At 47.3% G+C, this 15,387-nt stretch overlaps 1 protein-coding gene across 2 annotated transcripts; it reads right to left on the bottom strand.

The window, feature by feature from the left end:
• Nucleotides 1–91: 91 nt before the first annotated feature.
• On the bottom strand, nt 92–14,961 carry LOC119179424 (uncharacterized). 2 transcript variants are annotated; one of them, XM_075868632.1, is made up of 10 exons: nt 14,785–14,961; nt 14,527–14,680; nt 11,738–12,242; nt 10,787–10,938; nt 8,433–8,688; nt 7,820–7,977; nt 6,839–6,930; nt 3,210–3,368; nt 1,971–2,040; nt 92–337 (listed from the first exon to the last, which is right to left on the bottom strand). In XM_075868632.1, the coding sequence occupies exons 2-10, from the start codon at nt 14,585–14,587 to the stop codon at nt 240–242; spliced, it is 1,551 nt and encodes a 516-aa protein (XP_075724747.1). In that variant the 5' UTR covers nt 14,588–14,680; nt 14,785–14,961; the 3' UTR covers nt 92–239. The 2 variants fall into 2 exon arrangements, with proteins under 2 accessions (XP_075724747.1, XP_037286388.2); XM_037430491.2 differs by lacking the exon at nt 14,785–14,961 and having other exon boundaries at nt 14,527–14,776.
• Between the last annotated feature and the right edge of the window lie 426 nt (nt 14,962–15,387).

Consider the following 15,387-nt stretch of genomic DNA (forward strand, 5'->3'; position numbering starts at 1 on the left):
GTCGTGTTAGGCTGTGCCACATATATAAACGCACTTACCTTCAACTCGAACTATTGCACAACTCCAGGAGAGTTTGAAGAAAAAAAAAACATTGTTCAGGGTACATCTTATTTTTTCTATTTCGTGCAGTTTTGACAAACTTTCCAGCGCTTGTCTTGGATTGTCTTGATGATAATTTGTGGCCGTGGTGATTCCGTAATGCTGCTTGAGAGTTGTCACGTGGTATGGCTTAGATCAATTCACAGCTCATGGCGTGGGTAGTTCTTCCATCTCGTCCGGGCGTAGTGGTCCTTGTGAACTACGTATGCCGAGTTGAGGCTGCTCGAGTTCTTGCAACCTGCGTATAGGCAACGAACAGGAAGGGAGGAGTTGCAAGCATGCATGAAATTGAAGTTCGGGAAGGAGATCTAAAAGCTCCTTGGGTGTGTTTTATGAGAGCTTTGTCACGGACAGATAAGGACCCAGTCACTATTATTGGCCATTATGTCACAGAGACGCTTTAAAGTCGTAAGTAGTTACGGCCGGCCTTGTTAGAGACACGTGTCTTAAAATATTGCATCTGGAACGTATACCTAAAAAAAACTATCTAAAAATAGTGCTAAAGACTGATGTAATGAGTGGCATGCGTACGAAATAGTGAAGCTTCTTGTGAAACCAGAAAATAATTGTTACAGTAAAAAAGAATATGTATACGATACCGATGATTACGATATTCTCTAACGAGAATTTTTATTTGAAGACGACGCATTTGCACTGGTTTCGTTCCTCATTGTCCAGAACACAGAAACGCTTGGCGCACGGGAACTTCAGAGCATGAACACGGAAACTCACGCGGAGTGCATTCCCTATTGTGGTGGCGGCCTTGGCGAACTGATGCTTTCGCAGTATGTTCTAAGTGCACGTCAGCACTTGGTCTCCATAAGTGCTATTATCCGTGGACGCGCTGCACGTATGCCTCGGTAGTGATACACGAGAAAGTCGGTAACGTGGCATTTACTCAGCAACGGCGCATTGAAAAAGAAGGTTAACAAATACGTGGGAGACATCGCTGCAGCGCCCTCACATAAGCGCCGCGTTACACCACAACGGTGTAACACGGCGCCTCTTTCTGTTCTCCGCTATGCTTAGCGCTCCGTTTCTATTTAATATCACGCTGCAGCCACTGTGATAAGCCTCTGCCGCATCTCATATACGAAACAGTCCGGTGCGGGTGCCTCGTGACGCGTGCAATTCACGCCGACGCTACACGCAGCAGCGGGCACCTAAGATAGGCGCTCTAATGCGAAACACACAGCATACCCGATCATCACACGTGCTTATAATAAAGTAGTAGGGCGTCCATCATCTCGAGTTGGAAGAATCTTGCGAGCACAGCTGCCTGGGGAATAGTTTGTGCTTCGCACGCCTTCGGCATTTCAATGGCGAGTTTTATAATATTTGGGGTTTTACGTCAAAGCCACGATATGGTTCTGAGGCACGGTGTAATAGGGGGCAACTTTTATTTGTCACGTGGTGTTCTTTAATGTGCACCGACATCAAACACTACATCTCGTATCCACCGAAATGTGACTGGAATTGAACCCACGACCTTCTATTGAGCAGCAGAGTGCCATGACCGCTACACCGAACTCGGCGGACCGACGTGGAGTTCGACCACTGCGCTTGTCCTTGTCTTTTTCTGGTACGTGTTTTCTACCGCTTAGTACACTTGGATCATGTATCACACCAACTGGCCCAATCGTCCACTTTGTTTAACTTAGAAGTGTGGCAGTTTGGGCTAGTTGGTATGGCATGACGATAGTTATAGCGCCAGAACTCTTCGTCGTCTCTTTGTCGTCGTTCTGATCTCGCGCTATAACTATCGTCGTGAAGTTTAAGCTTTGACGTCACTTCAGTGCACAAGCTCTGTTAGCAGTCGTGGTCACTTCTTGTACAACAGCCTGCCCGTCTGTCGTGGTTTCTGAACTCACCCAGCAACTGCATCGTCCGCTCAAGCTCGCTCCTTAGTATGTCGAGAACTCTGTCCACACCTTGCTTGCCCTGTGCAGAGAGAAAAAAAAAAAACGGGGGCATATATGAACACTGCCGCTGTGCTGCAAATATATATTAATAGTCAGTCCTACACTGAGAAACCACACGTGTATACGGAAGCACAAACAGCGCAAACGATTGCATGTCCGCCGTTCAGAACATGGGTACTTTAAATGGCCTTCTTGCCAAACAGTTGAGGTCCACTATCTGAGAACAAAGATCGTGGCTCACTAACACAACTAGCCTGTTTTAGTGGTCTTGTGTCGTTCAGTTATGCTATGTTTGTTTGAGTAAGGGCTCGAAAAGGCAGTGTCTTATAGCGTTGGTGAACAGAAGGACAAAGAAGATACACCGGACACGTCGCTGTTCACAGGGATGTGTCCAGCGTGTCTAGTGTGTCCGTATGTTCTTGCTGTCCGTGTATTTACCAATGCTAAGATACTACCTTTTCAAGGTGCACCAACAAGCCCACATCGCTACTCTAGAATTTCTCGAAGCGTGTCTAAATGTGATAAACGCCACATTGTTTTTTCCCGCATAATACTTTCTCTTTATCTGTTATATAGAGGTGCGCACAATTTGCGAGAAACCATGATCAAAATGATGTAATGAGCGTGCACGATGTAACCTTGTATTGGGTATGTTTACATATATGAAATGACGTGCAACCAGAAGAAAGCTTAAGCAAGCCGGAACAACGTGGAAGAGCCTATGTGCATGTTAGGGAACCACCTTGCAAAGTTTATTCGCCGGCAATGCACTCGCAACAGGTATGTAGCGAAAGGCAGAGAGACGACGCCACAGCGGCCGACGTGGCCGTGCCGATCTCTTCGCTTTATTCTAGAAGGTCTAAGGCCGAGTGGCGGCCTGCTTTCGTACCGCCAGGACTTGTTCTAATCCTGCGCGTGGCTCGCACATCACGTGCCACGCTTCTTTTTCTTCGCGGCCAGCTGGCCAAACTTGGCGTGGAAATACAGGTGATGACACGGAAATATCCTGCGGCTTGTTTGGAAGAGAACTTGCCGTGGTGGCGTGATACGTCTCTTAGTGCTGGTCTCTCACTATATATACGTCTCTCATTGAGGGAATAAAGTCGAGGCTTCCGTCGAAACCTCCACTTGCTACGTCTCTCATTACTATAACTGTTGCTGCTAAACAAGTCAGTAGGCTCTGCTCACGTTGTACGCGAGGCCCCAGATGGCCGGTCTTCCCAAGAACACCGCCCGGGCTCCGAGGCTGAGCGCCTTGACCACGTCAGCACCGCTGCGGACTCCGCTGTCCAGGTAGATCTCCAGGCGATCACCCACCGCCGACACGATTTCAGGCAGCGCTTCGATCTGGAAGACGAACAGCTCCGTTAGCTTATTATTGTGTTCTCGGAATGCTGGCTTGCTCCGTTTAACGGCTTTGTTTAAGCACTAAAGCGTTTCGCTTGTGGCTTTCAGCAAAATCTTACCCGCCCCCACGTCTGTGTGCAAACGTCATGTACTCATCGCCATGTATGTTTTCTGAACTGACGATGTTTTGGGCTACCTTTTTAAGAACTCGGACTTCCTAATCAGGTGTTATATTTCAGGAATAGGACAATATTCATACTGGTAGCGTAGGCCGAAATTCGTTTCAGTAGGGGGCGGAAGAGAGGGGACACTTTACACGTGAGGTGAAGGGGGGGGGGGGGTGTTGGGCAGACAAATGCGTGGTACAGCATGATTTTGTGCTGTGTGTGCAACGGCGGACTGAAACTGCACATGGAGCACGTTCCCGGTGTACCACCCCTCTGGCCATGCCACTGATCCATACCAAATGAATTGGAGAAAGTCAATCTGAAGCCGAAGATCCCTGGGGGACGTCGAAATTTCAGAGGCAGTCTGATGCAACGTGGCTGGAAGTTTTAACTTGCAATTGGTATAGATCATCGAAAAACGGTCACAGTTTCGTGCTGGGGGAGAAACAGAAGAGAGATTCGTAGAAGGAAAATTTTTTGATTTAGGTTCAGTTCAATAACACACGCTTGAAATCATAACAGTCTTTAGTAGCCGAGACTGCGGACTGCATTGGATGTAATGAAACCCACTGGGAACAGGTAGTCTAGGTGAGATGTTGTCACCATCGCGTTTAACAGGGATGTCAGGCAATAGCTTCAACATCGTTATTGATAAAAGAAACAAGTCATCGAAAAGGACAACTCATTCGCAAATGACCTGTGCGGACTTCAAACTTTTGTAATCGGAAAATTAATCCCACCCCTGGTTACCGTGGCTGAGCTTGGTGATAATTCAGACAAAGTGTCTCACCAGTGAGACGCCGAGAACAGAATGAACACGTCGAACTCGCCGAATATACACGTAGATGACTTGTCATTTACAGTGACAGGGAGATTGAGAAAAAGTACGCGTTTGTAAAGTACAAAAGCTTGTGACCGTGCATGCACACTGATATTGCGTGCCCGGCATCTGTTGCGCGGACTGACGGGAAGTCGTAATTTTGACCCCTTTCATGGAACGTTTTAATGTCAACTGATAGCAGGTAGTTTTACGTCATTTCTCTGACGGAAGTACGTCATTTAAGGCTTGGTGGACACCAAGATGCAACACTTTCGTGTTCGAAAATTCACGGACGGACCTTTCAATTTAACTTGCACGCTAGAATAATGACCGATACTCCTGGCAGATAGTGCAGTGTTCTGGTTCGTGCAAAACTGTCTCCTCGAAATGTATTCTAATGCGCCTTAGTCATTATTTCAGTTCAAACTTTCAATTCTGGAAGTAATTATTGGGTACCCTCTGTCCGAAGCAAGGAACAAAAGGGAAAGTCATACGTACTATACGTGTTGTTTCGTGCTACAAACAGGTGGTTGTTAGTTATCTCTTATATAACAATTACGCCACCTTGCGGAATTCCGCTGAACTCCCTCGGAAGTTTCGCTCATACTAGCACCTCTAGCTATCTGTAACTACGTCTTCCCCTCTGCCTCTTTCTCTCTGTATACGACTGTAGCGGATCCCTGAGCAGAGCTCGTGGTGTCATATCGTAACGGCTTGGCAATGGCTATGAACAATACACACAATTATGCGTGGACGTTTATCAATGATCGGCGAACCGGCCACTTATTGGGATATTGCGCGTTTAATATTTATGCTATTGCCTATATATTTTTGGCATAATGTCTAACCGTTTCAGATCAAATTTTTTCTTCTTGTAGAGGAATTTTCCGCGAGACGTACATAAAAAACAAAACAAAACAGGTGTAGAATAAATGTGGTCAGTCCTGTTTAATTAAACTTGTGCAGTTAGGGCGCACCAAGTGTCGGCAAAAAAATAATGATTAGAGCTCACTCGCACTCACTGAAGACGCATATTTCGGACCCACTCAGACTTGGACACGTTGAACTTAGTCTCAGTCTGACTCACTCAAACTTAAACTCACCAGCTCATTATTGAGCCAGACTTGCAAAGAGTCCGGCCCCGCCGTGTTGGTGCAGTGGTTATGGCGGTCGACTACTAACCCGAAGGTGGCGAGATTGAATCCCAACTGCGGCGCTTGCATTTCCGATGGAGGCGAGAATGTTCGACGCCATTGTACTCATATTCAGGTGGACATTGAAGACCCCCTCCACTACAGCGTCTCTCATAGATATGGCGGTTTCGAGGCGTCAAACACCGGGTATCATCATCATCGCTAGGAGTCGGGGAGGGAGGTTGATTCACGAGTCCGTTAGCCTACATTTAGCATTTCGGTCATAATGTCAATACGCTTTGACGCCAATATCTCACCCAATCAGTGCTCTGCGATAGGTCTTCTAGTATGAGTTATCAATTGATTTCGATCCATTAAGGAAGTTTCGTGAAATATCAGACTCACGCGAGATTCTTTTTATCTAGAATTTTCCGCGCAAAAGTTTACAAGCGGAAGTCATGGACTCAAATCGCGCCTCTAATTAATAAATACTCTGGTGGTTTGTGAACATCAGTGCGTTGAGACAGATGTGAATTGATTTGAATATAAACATAAGTTGATATAAGGCTGACAGTAATGCTTAAGTTGAGCAGATAGATATGGCTCAACAGGTCGAGTTTGCTCAGGCTCACTAAAGAAATATGTATTGTGCCTAGGACTCATTCATGCTCAGAAATACTTTTTTTTTCAACCGTACTCCTTCAGACTCACTAAACGCTTCCTCGACTGGATTCACTCATCCTCAAACAGATCCATACTCACGGCCCAATCTCAGTGTGCTAGAGTCGATTCATGAGCGAGTTTGGCGACCTATGGTGTACACAGAACGATACAGAGTTGATATAGTTGGTAAGAATTCATCATGAAACAAGCCAAGATGTCTCGACATGGTCAAAAGAGAAGAAAGCAAGACCACACAAAATGTATATGTTGACTTGTTCTCCCAGGTCAACGTCTGCACGCCGTATACCTTCTTTAGTGTAATTAAATATGAGAACAGCGCAACAAACAAATGCTGATGAAGATAACGCACACTAATCGATAACACATGCCAATCTTTGTCTGCGACGCTGTTCTTAAGACCTGCCCAAGTTTTCCAAGTCTCCTTACAACGTGCCTAACCTGCCCAAGTTGCCCAAGTCTCCTTACAACCTGCCCAAGTTTTTACGCTTGCTCAGTGTACATGGGGTCGGTTATCCTATACAAGCCTAGTCGTCAACTATTAATCTGTGTAGCTTTTGCTGTAAGATTCCAGAGGAATCTCCGCTAGTCTGTTTGCTTATGCTTAAGATACTACCTAACAAACAGAAGCCTAAATTTGTTATTAAAACATTTCAATAAAATACACACCGAGGCCGGCGTCCCATCTAGTTGGCGGCCTCCGTGATTGGACACCAATATGGCGGCCGCGCCGTGGCGGTAGGCTTGAAGAGCTGCTTCACCTGGTGTTAAAGGAACAACAACAACAAAAAAAAAGAACTAATGCAATTTTTATTGTCAGTAACACTGCGAGTCAAAGATACTAGAAGAGAAACTTGTGCTAGTTGGTGGTTTTTCGTTAGGTAGAAAAAAAAAAACAACGCTTAAAACGGACGAGCACAAGTGAAGACTCGAGTAACATGACAGAAACAGTGAACTCGCAACCAATAATATATAATTGGAAGTTCAGCGCCTTGATAACGTCTTCACTTGTCCTCGTCTGTTTTAAGCGGTGTTTTTCCTATTTAAGGAATGAAGCATAATTCAGTAGAAACGGAAATACAGGTGCCGTAGGCACATGCACAGAAGTCAGTTTCGCCTGAACGGTGAATCACTGATAAAAATAAATTATGATAAGTACTATAGCGGTAGCAATGCCCATATAAAAGTATTCTCCGCTGTATCGGGTCACTGCGCACTATTCAACAGTCGCATACTAACTAAATAAGTGAGCACTCTGCAAAACACGAACACATGACAAGGGAACGCAAACGTGTCTTAATCTATTATTCTTAATACTGTTTTTGTAATGCTGGGGTGATTAAACAGAATAACGGGGGGGGGGGGGAGTAGGAGGCACATTTTTGCCGCAAGGGTGAAGTAATGCACGCGGTAGCAACATATCGAAATTACACACGGAAAACGGCAAGGAGATCGAAACTCGAAGCGCGCTGCTCAAGCACAAAGTACGCCGTGCCTTCAATGTGTCACGCCTTCGTCCCGCAGCACACGTCATTTTTTTACAACGTGTGTAGAGCGCAGAAGGCACTGCCTTTTGTGACATCGACTTCCCCATCTGAGCTATAGTTAAGAAGAGCGTTTTTTTTTATACTGGTGGAGAGATGAACTGACGTGTGAGCAGTCCCTTGACAACTACTGGAAGTCCGGTTATCCGCTTGAGCCAGCCGATGTCCTCCCACGACACGGAGCGAGAGATGGATTCGCCCACATTCTCCTGGTTGCCAGACTGGACTTTGGACTTATCGTTACGTCCCTGGAGGTTGGCGAACCTGCGAATGGCCATTAGTGTTAACTGAACGTTTAATTCATATAAAAGATTGTAGAATATGCTAAACGTTCACTTAGTAAATCTTGCCGAAGCAATAGGTGGACATCCCAAGACTGGAACTCTCTTACTCGTCAAGGCGCTACTGTCCTCACATAATGTTTATGGTAGACGCAAATTCTGCTTTATAATTCTGAAGCAGTAGGTAGTTAGGCGAACAAGTTTACTGGTTCTTGAAAGAAGCATGCGAGGGCATGCGGAGGGGGTGGAAGCAGGACTACGATGAGTCCCCAGGTCGCTCTAGATGGCCGGACACTTCCGTGCCTCGGTGACCCTCTCCAGTCCAGCCCACTGTGGGCATGTTCTTTCGCATGTACCCACGAATCGACTGCCCCCAATGCTAACTTGTGCGGTGCGAACTTCGAGCAAGACATATATTCTCGATAGGGTCGTACTCACGTCACGTTGGGCGGAAGGTCGAAGCGGTTCTTGACGGGCCCCAGCTTGTGTCCGACGACGGGCGAGTCGGCGGTCAGCACGATGGCCGAGTATCCGGCCTTGGCCGCTCGCTTGACCAGCCACTCGGTGACCGAGCGGTCGCGGAACAGGTACGCCTGGAACCAGAGCAGGGCGCGGGGCGCTCTCGTGCGAACCTCTTCCAACGTCGTGGTGCTCAGCGAGCTCAGGATCATCACGATGCGGGCGTCCTGCGCGGCTGTTCCGGCGACGAGGTTCTCTTACGTGGGCGTGGTTCTCAAAGCGGCGTCGTGTTACACAATCGAATTGATGTTTTCAAACGAAACACACAACCGTTTATCTGCTTAGAATATCAAAGAGCATAGCTAACGTGAAGTAGTGAGAGATAAAGAGAGAGAGAAAGAAAGCAACGAAGAGGAAAGGCTGGGAGGTTAAGCAAGCTTTGTCTCGGATCGAGCCCATCCTCAGCCCAGAAGGCTTTGAAAGCTTTGCTGCGCTTTTTGCGGACAACTGACCTCAGAGACAGACTTATACTCTTTGTCTTATACTCTTTGATGTTGCCTTTCCTCTGTCGCAATATTTTTTTTTGTAATTTCTCCTTCTCTTCGCAACATTTCTTTTTAACATCTTTCATTCCCCTCACCCCTTTCCCGAGCACAGGGTAGCCAGCCGGTCTAAGAACTGGCTAACCTCCCTATCTTTCCGCCTAAACTTTCTTCCTCCTCCTCCTCCTTGTCTCGGATGGCTACCCTACACTTGTGGCGGGAAAAGGGGTGAACAACGGAAGGAAAAGCCTAGAGAAGAAAGAAGAGTAAGAAAGGGATGGATTAACCGTGAGCGGGATAGTAGGCAGCAGGAACTGGCGCTCTTAGTTTGTAAGCGCTCGTGAAGTTCCGTGGTCCTCAAGAAGCACAAGAGGGCTTTCGTCGCTGTCGGCATATTCGAAAGCGCAGGCCAAGGATCTCCCTTTCTGTAAGCCACCTTCAATTCAAATGACGGAGGTCGGCTTCACTAGTTGTAATTGAATCTGGTATGTTGAGCAGGGGCACATAGAATATGCTCAAGCGACTCCTGGCAGGGGCGAAAGCTGCATCTCGCACTACGATCCATGGACACGCGAATGCAACGAAACACGGAAACGCAGCCGTAAATGCCACACCCAACTCTGTGCGAAAAGAAAAAAAAAGCTTGCAATGACTCGGTGGCAGTCTCGGAGGCAGTGCAAAGCAGTGCTAGGTGCAGAAAGCTTTGCGGGAACTGGCAGATCGCTTTTATCGACTGTGAAACAAAATCGTAGTTTCCTAAAATTAACTACACGGCACTCTGGCGCCGGAATCGTTCAGCGACCATGGGAATGATGGATAGTACACGGATTTGCCTATAGTCTTCGTGCTTGCGGGCTTCGAACCGCACTTGTGGCTTTGCTTATTGCCGTGTTTTCGGTTTTGTCTCGAAGGAAAGAACGAACCCGTTCGAACTTCGTGACCCTATTTGAGATGGTAAGCCTGAAAGATTAACTTGGTGAAGCGCAACTGATAAACTATGGCTGATTGTTGTCTCGCGATAAAACAGCTTCAAGCACTTTGCAGCCAAAAGGAACGTAAAGTACAATGACTAGGCGAATTCATGTGCTACCCGTAATTCCCATGCTCGCTGAAGCGCCATGCGTTTCACCTCCCAGAGACACGATAGCGCCAAAGTTCTCTCTAATGTATATATAAAGGAAACTATGAGCGAGAGACGCAGAAGATATATATGGGACACATATGGGACACTGCGAGTTTTTAGTTAAAAAAAAATAGCCGGCTAGAATCTGCAATCTCTTGTAGAGTTGGTGGCCACAGTCGAGATATGTGTGTGTGGCTAATGGTCTTAGGCTTCCTTGTTTTTTGCTGTCTTTATTTCGTCAACCATTCATCATTTCCTCAGGAGCATACTGAGCAAGAAATGGTAGGTGGGCCTCGGTGGCTGCGCTTAAGAGGGTTAGACGGGGTGAGGGGGGAATCAAGTTCCGCGAAAAGTTTCAATTTTGCTTGCCTATGTATCACGCGTACAAACAAACGCACGCACGTACATGCATGCATAAAGTACAGATAATGGGGAAATACCCCCCGCACCCCCCCCCCCTTGAAAAACATAATCTGGCTACGCGGTGGTGGACATGGTTCATCTGATATATATATATATATATATATATATATATATATATATATATATATATATACATGGGAACAACAGACAGAAATAAGCCTCTGGTGGGTCGGTTTATGTTGTGGAAAGTTAATAAAACAGAACAGCACACTGCTTTGTAGCAATGGCTGACTGTGGAGTCTTACCTTGTGCAGTTGCCACCTCACCATCATTGTGTGCCAGCTTCTGCAGGGCCGTCGGGGAAAACCCGATGGGCATCGAGATGCGGTGTCCCAGCACCGTGGTCGTCGTGTCCACTTTCGAGACGTCCACCAAAAGCTTAGGTCGGAAACGAAGTCTGCACGACAGAAGCGAACGTGTTAAACGCGCGGCAGAGCCTCACTTCTCAATCCGCGTTTTCCATTTTCCTGTGCTGCCCTCTGGCGTTTTGGTAAGAATGGAGCCTAATGAACTGGCATTGCTAGAAGGAAGGCCTCCGTGAAGCAACGGGGTGGAGGGTTTCTTTGAGGACATTCAACGTTCTAGCTCGAGCTTTTGAGGTAAAACTTTTAAAGCTCGAGGTAAAGGGGTTGGGGTTTTTCTAAAACCTTGTTTGCACGTATTTTAAGAGACGTGCAAACATGGCTTCCTAAAGCCACGGTTGGCTTCCTAAAACATGACTTTGTGAATCCACGTTTGCACGATTTTAAGAGCTTCGCTCTTTTAAGACGTAGATTTGGGAAAACCCTCACCACTTCAGAACAATATGACGACATTTGGGGAAGCACATACATAACAGACTTCGTAGAGCACCTTGAAACATTTACCCTCACGTAGGGCTACTATGTAATAAATAGAAAAAATACAAAAAAACCAACTGCACGACGAATTACGCAGATGAAGTGGCAATAAAATAAATTACATGCAAGGCATAAAGCCCAAGCAAACCAAGAACATACTACAAGATAAAAATTTCCTAAACACGTTCCTGAGATGAATTTTGCTAATGGTAAGGGCTGTATATACCCTGCACTCTTGTATGCATTACGTAGTCTTGGGAGATATTTGCATACCATTATATAAGCACTGCTTGTCTCCAGGGAACATTGAACGGGGAGCGCCGTATGCCGTTTCATGCCGAAAAGTAAAAAGCTGACCTTTTGAAGGCTTCCGTGTTCTCCTTGAGGGTCTGCTGGCGATCGGATCCCGAAAAGAAGTACCTCCTCGCCTGCGGTTCTAGCTTGAGTCTGGCCACACGTTCGACGTCCGCGACCGTGACCAGGGCGCTGTCCGACACCGGCGGAGCCTGAGAGGGCGACTCGTCGTCCTCGCTGGTCGACAAGACCACCACGAGACCCAAGTAGTCCCACGCGATTTCGGCGGACCGGGCGTAGTCCTGGTTCGGGCTTTGCACCTTCCTCTCGGTCGGTTGCCGCGGCTCGGCGGTGACGTTGGGCGCGTGGATGAGAGTGTCGTTCTCGTTGTGCTGTGCGCCCGGAGTGGCAGCGGGGCCGGACTCGGGAACATCTCGGACCAGGTCGATTTGACGGCGATTGAGCGGCGGTAGGTCGTCTCCGAAGGGCGGGTATAGTCGTTTCTGCGGGGACGGCTCTGTTCCGGGAACGTGGTCACTCAGAGGACTGTTTGCCGTCACGGAGATGTCTGAAATGCGGAACCATAACCACTCATCACAAGGATTTCTCAATTAGACTACAGAAAAAAAAAGAGTGGCGGTAAAAGTTCCGTCGAGCAAAACCCCAACTAGATCGGTGGGATCACGCAGAGAAGCGGATATCGCACATATTATAATTATTCTGGAGCTTTCATTTAGGTAGCAGGTCGCGGGTTCGAATCCCGGCTGCGGCGGCTGCATTTCCGATGGAGGCGAAAATGTTGTACGCCCGTGTGCTCAGATTTGGGTGCACGCTAAGGAACCCCAGGTGGTCGAAATTTCCGGAGCCCTCCAGTACGGAGTCTCTCCTAACCATATGGTGGTTTTGAGACGTTAAACCCCTCATATCAATCAGTATGTGGGGTATGAAGAATATAGCGTAGCGGAAGGCACCGGAGATTTTCGATTATCGGGCGCTCATTATTACCATCGTCTTTATGACCTCCCCCGTTCCTGGAGGTCTTTCATTCGTGGTCTTGAAATGTAGGCTATCTTGACATTCCAAACCTGGCCGACCCGTCGATATCCAGCGTATATACGACGGCGCCGTGGTCTATATACATCAGCATATGCTCGCTTCAAGTGTCGCGTTGAACAGAATGTCACGCTTTTAAATGATAACGGAGACAAAGTGTCCGGTGTTTTATCCAGACCTGATCTTATATGCCGAAAAAGCACATGACTAATATATAGCTTATCGGACATCGAGCACTTTCGGAATATTCTGGAAATGAGCTGCCGTTTACGTGTTACTTTGTATCTGAACTTGTACCAACATTCTTGAAGCATACTTTACCACCGCAGCACGCTGCGTGTACTAGCCATTAGTTGATTGATATGTGGGGTTTAACGTCCCGAAGCCACCATATGATTACGAGAGACGCCGTAGTGGAGGGCTCCGGAAATTTCGACCACCTGGGGTTCTTTAACGTGCACCCAAATCTGAGCACACGGGCCTTCAACATTTCCTCTTCCATCGGAAACGCAGCTGCCGCAGCCGGTATTCGATCCCGCGACCTGCGGGTCAGCAGCCGAGTACCTTAGCCACTAAACCACCGAGTCGGGGCTACTAGGCATTGGTACATATTAAGTTTAGGTTTCTGTGAAGTTTTCAAGAGCAGGGCTAACAAAAGTACATTATGGAAGTGTAAGTATTAAAATTCATGGCATGTGGGAGTTGTAAATGATAGCGTATATAGTTTCTGTGACTCATTCAATCTGAAACGTGGTCATTCATTCATGCGCTGTGAAGTTTAAAGTAGAGTAAACGAACAATAAGCGTAAAACAGATAAAGAAGCTTAAAAAATATAGCTAGACTAGTACTCAACATGCCTAAACCACACAAGGGAACATGCAATGATCTTTTCAACGAATCCGCCCGTAACCATAGAAAACTGCTTACATTACATGCGCGATTCCTCATGGAGCGTCGAAGAATGCAAATGATCAACGCACGAACACACAAGAGACGTGCAAGGGCGTTTTTTGTCTCGTATTACGTGTTTATACCTTCTTTATGCACTCTTTTAAGCGACGGCGAATGACTGAATAGCCCGAATCACCACCTTTGTGATCTTGATGCATACGATGAATGGTTGCAGCTTCGCACTGCCCTGTAGTGTACGCAGAATAGTTACGAAAGCTTCGTGTTAAGACCTATCGCTATATCTTTGAACTAGGTCTCAATTCTTGCGTCGTGTTGCGCCGAGGATCCACTGCATGACAACCGCGGCTTGTCGTGCATGTTAACAGGGATTCCCAGGGCCAGTCTGGAGAATTTCGATCCCCGTAACAAATTTACGAGACTGTGATAAAATATCATAAAATAGCGGCTAAAGAACTTGAACAAAAGGCTATAGAATAGAGGGCGTGCAGGGGAGGTCAGAAGTTTCCGGGCCACTATCCCACGTATTCCTATATGGCAGCTGGCCTGAGAAGTTTTGACCACCCCTGTACATGAGCGCATTAAGCAAGCATTGGGGATAACGCTAGAATCTACGATAACCCGTGCATAAATGCGGACGTGATGCACCCTTAGGTTATATTTTTTGACGACCAACGAGCGTGGCCGGCGCTAGCTATATGCACTGAAAGTACAGCCCTGCTCTTTCTGAAGGGGCTGTACATAGTTTCAAATGATGCACCAGGCCGCTGTCTCACGCAGGACGCAATGTCTCGGACTCGCTTCACGGCGGTGACCAGTTCCACTCACCTGTCGATAGAACGTCCTCGAGAAACGCGCGGAGCAGGCGAAAAGAGAGCGAGACACTCACCGTGCGAGGAGCACGTAGCGACCAGCAGCAGCAGCAGGAGGGCGCCGAACTGTGCTGCCATCGTCGCACTCGCTGTGTCTGCCACCGCGACGTGGTTCTTTCAACTGGGCAAGGGTTGTGGTCGACTCCCCGGCCGGACGAGAATTTCAATGACCTACGTTGACCCCACGAAGGTCCCTCTCACGCTTCTGCAGGTTCAATCGCTCTTTATTTTTATGCGTTTTCGGATGAAAAATGAAACCTGCGTGGTCTACGCACCTTTCTTGGCAACAAGTCGATTAATGAAAATTTTCAGCATGCTTATAGTTTCATTTCTTGTCGTGAAAGATGCCACTATAAAAAAAAAAATATGCGGAGAGCACACGAGTCGCGTTGAGATGAGCGCTAACAGAGTACGTAAGAGCGATTGGACGGGCTGACGTTCACGAATAGGCAAACGAGATGTTCTGCACTTACCAGCGTCTGCAACGAACGGGAGGCAATGCACTAGCTTCGTCTGCCTATATTTAGTGTAGCTGCACGAAATGTAAGTACCGGCTATGACAGTGCATCAAAGCACGGGAAGATTAGTGCCTATGGCTGTGTGATATTGTTATATCCACCGCATCACTCGCAGCGGGAGATTTCTTCGCAACGCCTCTCTCCTCCTCTCGGCGCACCCGCTTCACAGCGGTGGCGTGTTTCCACTTCATACCCAAAAATCTGGCCATCGCGGATGAAGATAAATCCACAGTACGTTTGATGTACCTATCTTTTTCATTAAGTGAGACGGGACGTGGAAGACAAGCAGTAAACTAATAGTGACAGAGCTTACGTGAGTCAACCATCGATTGACTTGCGTGAAGAGTAAATGAAATGCCT

The sequence above is a fragment of the Rhipicephalus microplus genome, chromosome 7 (assembly GCF_043290135.1).
Source record: "Rhipicephalus microplus isolate Deutch F79 chromosome 7, USDA_Rmic, whole genome shotgun sequence".
NCBI classification, from domain to species: domain Eukaryota; kingdom Metazoa; phylum Arthropoda; class Arachnida; order Ixodida; family Ixodidae; genus Rhipicephalus; species Rhipicephalus microplus.